Genomic DNA, 7054 nt, shown 5'->3' with positions numbered 1-7054 from the left:
TCATCTAGTCTAGTAATATAATAATGATCAATTCATACAATACCCGGATAGATATTGGCGAGCCCTTGAAAAATCATCAAAATATCGGCTGTTCATTTTTTAACTTTTGTGATATTTCTAATCTTTGAAAAAACACCCCAAACACGTACAGTATATGTTCTCATTTCGTCGGGGTGTACAATATCTTTCGTAGTACATGGTGAGTAGATGACTAACAGCTAGCATTAAATATCCCTCGTTAAAAAAATTATCGAGATATGTGTATGTGTATCGTAGTGACATACGCGGGCAGCCGAAGTGGCACTATACTAGCAGTATGTGTAGTGTACACACACACACTAGAGGAGTAGTACTAAACACTACTCGTGATGAACGTCAATATTTAATCACACACATACCCATGTAGGAAAACACTTGAAAGTTGTCCCTTGGTCTTCAACTACTGTCTGCATATATCAATATAAACGTCAGCTATTGTTAGGGTTTATACAGGTGAAAAAAGAAATTTAACTAGAAAGAGTGAAGATGGGTGTGCCTTCGTTTTATAGATGGTTAACTAAGAAGTACGAATCTATTGTTGTAGATGCCAAGGAAGAAACTGGAGAATGTGTAGATTCTAGCCTACCAAACCCCAATGGCATGGAGTTTGATAATCTCTATCTTGACATGAATGGGATCATTCATCCTTGTTTCCATCCGGAGGATGATGATCATGTGATTGCCTTACCTTTGTTTTGTTATATTTGTACATGTACATTTCAGAAATACATCTTTTATTTGAATTTAGTTAACTTGTTATGACTAGTTTCTCTTTTTCTCCAGGTGTCTGCACCAAAGACTTTCGATGACGTTTACAACAATATATTCGGTTATATTGATCGGCTTTTCAACATTGTTAGGCCCCGGAAGCTTTTATATCTTGCGATTGGTAACTAGTCTTTTACTCTGTGAGTCTGTGTGTGGGTGAGAGGGTGAGAGATACCTGAGTGTGTTCACATTTCATTATTTCCTAAAGTTGTGTTTTGATATATGAAATGTGTGTTTTAATTTTCTAGAGTTTTGATCCAGAAAAAACTATTAGCATGGTTATATATGTTTACCTAGAAAAAAGCTAGATAATGTTTTGAGAAAGTGATTAAGTTTTTTCCACTGTGATAAGAATTGCGGATAAATTATAATATTAGCATAGTTAGTATGTTTCTTTGCATCATTTCTTATGCTCATCTATCTTACTAAATTCTGTTGTATGAATGCATTATTCATTGTAGATGGCGTTGCTCCACGTGCCAAAATGAATCAGCAAAGAACCCGAAGGTTTAGAAATGCAAAGGATGCACAAGAAATGGTAATCTTCCTTTATATTGTGTTCTTTGGCCTAATTCTCTTTGGAGTATGTTTGATTGTTTTAACGAAGGGCGTACTTTACCATCCACAATGTCAGGAAGAAGAAGAAAATAGACTGAGAAGACTTTTCTTACTAGAAGGAAAACAAGTTCTTCCAAAAGAGGAATCTGAACTTTCTGATTCGAACATTATAACTCCAGGGACGGAGTTTATGTTTGAATTAGCTAGAGAGCTTCGAAGCTACATTCAGCTTCGGATGAAAGATAATCCTGGTTGGAAAAATATCAAGGTAATTTTAGATCCTAACCTTCTATTGAATGTAGACCAATCATGTGTCTGTAGACAATGTATTTATGTGAAAATTTTATTTATCAGGTGCTTCTGTCTGATGCCAGTGTTCCTGGTGAGGGGGAACACAAGATTTTTTCGTTCATTAGGCTGCAACGTACATTTCCAGAGTACGATCCAAACACACGCCATTGTATTTATGGTCTGGTATGTATGATAGTTTGCCCATACTTATAAGATGCTGGAAACTGTAAGTGAAGTGCTTCGTTATGTTAACTATGTGTTTCCTTGCTGTTATGTAGGATGCAGATCTCATAATGCTGGCCTTAGCCACACATGAGGTTCATTTTTCAATTTTGAGAGAGGTGAGTTATATGTTAGTTATTAGTAATATTTCAATTTTAAATGAGTATACAAGCATGACTAAGACATTGTTCAATTTTTTATATAGGATATTTTGGTACAACAGCCAAATTCTGGTGGTCATATGACTCAAGTGTTTGCTAGTTTTGAAAAAGATAATGAGATGAAATCGAGGGCATGGTTTAAAAAAGTATACTTTTGTGCATGAGCTTATTTATTATTTATTGAAGCTGTTTACTGTTGATATGGAATGTGACACAATAAATAGTAAATAATTTCTCAGAAGTTGTGAAGCTACTTTGTGATTGTTTATTTTACTCAGTGGGGGGAGACAGGTTCTTTAGATAAAAATGCTTCAGAGGATTTTTTAAAAGCAAAATCTGCTAGAAGACCTTATCAGGTAAAATAATTTTTCATAATATAATTTTTCTCGTCACTGTTTCAAATTGACTTACTATTAATTTGTTGCTTGCAATAAGGAGACATATATTTTATAACTATGTTGCCACTTTCTTTCTATGTTGAAAACAGTTTCTTCATTCCTGGATTCTAAGAGAGTATCTGAAACTAGATATGGAAATCAGTGATCCACCTGAGAAGTTTGAATCTGATTTCGAGAGACTTGTGGATGACTTTATCTTCATTTGTTTTTTCAGTGGCAATGATTTTCTGCCCCATATGCCTTCATTGTACATCCACGAGGTAGCCTCTCAAGATCCTTATGGACATTTTCAAGAGATCCTTCTGAACAATTTTAAGTTGGACTTGCTATTTACATCTTTGAGATATATATTTTTAAATATATAAAATTGTAACCATATGGCAGGGTGGGATCGATCTCTTGATGCATGTCTACAAAAAAGAGTTTAAGAATTTGGGAGGTTATTTGATTGACATGCAACGAGTATGATCTTTGTGCCCTTATTATTAATCTTTTAACAGAGATTCCTTATGTATTGACCTCATTCAATGATCAATTTTATAGGTAAATGATAAAAAATCAGGATATATAAAGCTCAAACGAGTTGAGAAATTTATTCTCCTTGTGGGGAATTATGAAGAAAAAATATTCAAGAAGAGGGCAGACTTCAGAGAGCGGAAACTGAGAAAAGTTCTTAGAGAATATGAGGATTCAGTTAGTAAATATGATTTATATGTCATTTTTGTTGCTGCACATGTGATGCTAAAAAATCTTTTTTCTTTCTTTTTTAATTTGCAGAGATGTGCTGAAAACCAAGATCTGATGACAGATGATATTGATCTATCAACTTTGAAAATTTCAGGAATTTGCTCTGAAAAAATATGTTCATCTTCAAATGGGGCTGATCCAGAACTGGTAGCAAAACCTTTTTTTATTATCACCAGTTACTTAGTTTAAGACTTCAAGTTAAGCTTGATTGACCTCGTAATGAATTCATACAAAATGTCGGGCATAAGACTGTCTTTGATGCATTAAGTTACATTCTAGTTGTAATAGCTTGGATACTAATGTGATCAACCCCTCTGACTTTGAATGTAGCGCAGTGCTGAACTTCTGATGTATGTAGGCTAAGTAGAATTTTCTGCTCTTATTGTTGTGATATTATAGATTTTTCAAAATACGAAAGAATTGAAGGAAAAGCTGAAAGAATATAGTCGGAAAGCTTCTGACAGCTTTCAAAATGGTGGTCTTGGAACAGATAAGGTAACATCATAAATTCTCTTCTTCCTAACGGTTCCTTGATTTGGAATTACTAAAAGTTACTTTTATATTGTTTCTTATATTTTTTAACAGGTAAAGCTGAATTTACCAGGCCACAAAGAGAGATATTACATGGCAAAATTTGAGGTGACTAGTTCCGTGGACATTGAAAGAACTAGAAGAGCTGTGGTAAGTCTAAGAGGTTGCGTTAACTTTTATTTAAATTGTTATTTTTATATCTGATACATAATAAATTAAGAAGTACGAATGTACGATGCCCCTTTATTGTAATTGAAATAATTTTTGAGAAATGACCTAGTATATCACACATCCTTTTTAGGTTGAAAAGTATACTGAAGGCCTGTGCTGGGTGACTTTATATTACTTTGCTGGAGTTCCTTCGTGGACATGGTAAGACTGTTGGTCAAAAGTGTGTCCAAGTTGACTTCAAGATGAGAGGTATTAGCTACATTGCGTGGGACGGTTATTGATAGTCAAAATTTGAACATTTACAGGTATTATCCGTATCATTACAGTCCTTTTGCATCAGATCTTAAAGGGCTTTCACAAGTCAAACCACATTTCCAGAAGGGCTTACCGTTCAAACCATTTGAACAGCTAATGGGTGTTTTTCCTCCCAGGAGGTGATAATATATGCGAAGATTTTCTTAAGAATGAATTATAGTTTTGTGATTTGTATATTAACTTGATTTTTTTGCAGTGCTCATGCGCTACCTGTGCCTTATCAGAGGTTAATGAAAGATGAGAATTCAAGTATAATTGATTATTATCGTACAGGCAAGAGTTTATGTGGAAGTTTATTAGACCAATTTTTTTCTCCTGGAATCAGCCTGATTTATTTTTCTCAACATGCAGATTTTCGAATTGATGTTGATGGAACGCGGTTCACTTGGCAGGTTTTTTTTTTCAAACATTAGTGGAATATGTAGCATAGTTCTCTTTAGATGATATGTTTTTGAAGTTTCACATCACATATATTCCTTTGAAGGGCATATGCCAACTACCATTTATAGAAGAAGCTCGTCTTCTAGCAGAGACGCGGAAGTTAGAGAGTGAGCTTAAGGTGAGCACAACCTTCACTTAGTTTTTGTTTGGTTCAACGACTATAGTGCTCCTCTCTCTTCACGCGGTGCACAATTAGGAAATTTGATTAATTGAAAGGGTTACTTATAAAGACAATTCTGTGTCAGTATGTATTGATACCGGTCAACCAACTCATCTACATGTGTGTAGGCTGATGAAGCAATCAGGAACTCTGAAGGTCGTGATATTTTGTTTCTGGGACGAGCAAGTTCCCAAATTATTTGTGACCAAAATATCGACTCCAACAAGCATAATAATGAAATGAAAATTGATGCAAAGCTGAGGTGAGGCTGGTTTCTTGTATCTCAAATCGTGGAAAATGGTTTTAGAGTAGTCTGTTGGTTTGTGGACAAATTTTATTTAACTGTATTAAGATTTGCAGTAGATATATTGACATATTCGAATATCATATGTTTCCTAATTTCAGTGGAGGGCTAAATGGGTTTGTGCTTAATGAAGCTGATAGGCTTCCCCAATGTGACGATGATATTTTGTAAGCACACTGACCACCTAAGTAAAGACCTTTTTTTGCCAACCTTTCTTTAATTGGATATTTTTATTTTTGTTAATTTGTTACGTAATTAGTTAAGATAGCTCAGAAATAAATTGTTATCTTATAAGCTGCAGATGTGGATTTTACAAGTTGCCGCCCCATAGGATGCATTATCCGCGTTTATTAGAAGCCGTTGTTGTTCCTGAAAAGGTGTTACATCAAGACTCAAGTTTGCTTGATCAACTTACTAGCAACAAAATATATTTGGAGTCAATTTTGACTGGAAAAATTGTTTAACTTTGTAAATGGTGTATATGTATGCAGACAGTCACTGAAGCTGATATTCAGGAGACACCACTTTGGCATGAATATGATGGGCATCGGCCTCCTACTGGAAATCAAAATCCTCGTAGGGAGTGGAAGTCTAATAAAAAGTCAACAGACTTGACTCCGGCAGTGATATTGAAAGGTGCTGGTATAGGTTGGGGCAGGGGAAGAGGCAAGGTAATAGCTGAAGAAGCAGCAAGAACTTTTGCTGCACCAGGGGAAATGCAAAAAATGACTTCAGATTCAAATTTTGGTTGGAATTCTTCAACAGGGCACAATATGCCGAAAAATTTCAGCTCACCTTTGCAGTGTAATACTGTAAAATGGAGACCAAGTTTTGGTAGAGGAACAAGAGTTAAGGAGACATTTAAGCCTAATCATCACAATGTGCAGCAAGTAGGAAGTAGAGGGGAAACTCGAACAGGAGAAAAGTTAAGGTTTGATCAACCAAAAACCAACAATGTATGGCGAGCACGGAACTTCAGCCAAGGAGAAACACAAGCACCCAATCACCCAGCAAATAACAGTGTGTGGCGAGAAACGAGTTTTGGTAGAGGTGAAACAGAAGGTGCATGGAAATTAACACCCGGTGAACGAGCAAATAACAATGTGTGGCGAGCCACGAGTACGGCTCGAGGGAACTGCATGGACATCATCATCCAATGAACGTGCAAATAGCAATGTGTGGCGACCAACAAACCCTGGTATAGTGGAACCACAAACTGGAGTAACATCAAGGTCCATTCAACCAACAAATAACTTCCGGGGATCGGCGAGATCTGGTAAAGCAGGAAACTGGGGTGGAGAAAGTCGATGAATGTAATACCTTTCAGAAATCAGAATGGTTCTGTATCTATTACAGATTTGCACGAAAACAAAATGCAGTTGCTCTCATGTTAAGCTTTTAAATTTCATAGCCCGAGACTGATGTATAGATGACAGGGCATGTATCATCTACTAGCAACAAATGTATGAGATCTTTTGTAATGTTCAGTGCAACGATTATACGAAATGGTAGTCTAACAGTTTATTTTTGGGATAAATTATCTATTGTTACATTACATTCAACTCGTACCTCTTTGCAACCTTTCTTGCGAGCTACCTGATTCTAGTAAATGATACTATAGCCATTTTAAAATTATAGTAAAAAAATTCGTATTTACATCATCTTGTGGCAAAATCAACTTCCCGAAAAAAAATCAATATCAATTCAATGAAATCAATTAACACCAGGCATATTTTTTTTGCACCACATAATAAAATTTTTACAAATTTAATCGTGTCGATATTCGTACTTGTTAGAATATGGATGTTTGTAGAATACTCTATAACTTTTCAAAGTCATAATTCTTGATTTTTGGCTTTGAATTTCTCTACATATGTTCTAGTGAGCCTATAAATAGAACTCAAGTCTCATCTTATAAGATACACACTTGAATAAAATATAATTTCAT

The 7054-nt window shown here is 35.3% G+C and overlaps 1 protein-coding gene across 1 annotated transcript; it reads left to right on the top strand.

Moving 5' to 3' along the window:
- The first annotated feature begins 380 nt into the window (after nucleotides 1–380).
- On the top strand, nucleotides 381–6631 carry LOC141696147 (5'-3' exoribonuclease 3-like). The gene is made up of 22 exons (XM_074500332.1): nucleotides 381–714; nucleotides 823–928; nucleotides 1269–1345; nucleotides 1442–1633; nucleotides 1720–1839; nucleotides 1935–1997; nucleotides 2084–2185; nucleotides 2294–2395; nucleotides 2527–2697; nucleotides 2822–2899; nucleotides 2981–3331; nucleotides 3584–3679; nucleotides 3770–3865; nucleotides 4017–4087; nucleotides 4192–4320; nucleotides 4398–4474; nucleotides 4553–4593; nucleotides 4686–4760; nucleotides 4931–5064; nucleotides 5208–5273; nucleotides 5408–5483; nucleotides 5598–6631. The coding sequence occupies exons 1-22, from the start codon at nucleotides 526–528 to the stop codon at nucleotides 6264–6266; spliced, it is 3081 nt and encodes a 1026-aa protein (XP_074356433.1). The 5' UTR covers nucleotides 381–525; the 3' UTR covers nucleotides 6267–6631.
- Nucleotides 6632–7054: the final 423 nt, after the last annotated feature.

The sequence above is a fragment of the Apium graveolens genome, chromosome 11, assembly GCF_009905375.1.
Source record: "Apium graveolens cultivar Ventura chromosome 11, ASM990537v1, whole genome shotgun sequence".
NCBI lineage: Eukaryota > Viridiplantae > Streptophyta > Magnoliopsida > Apiales > Apiaceae > Apium > Apium graveolens.
Note: the sequence above shows the minus strand (reverse complement) of the source record. Positions and strands in the feature narration are given on the sequence as shown.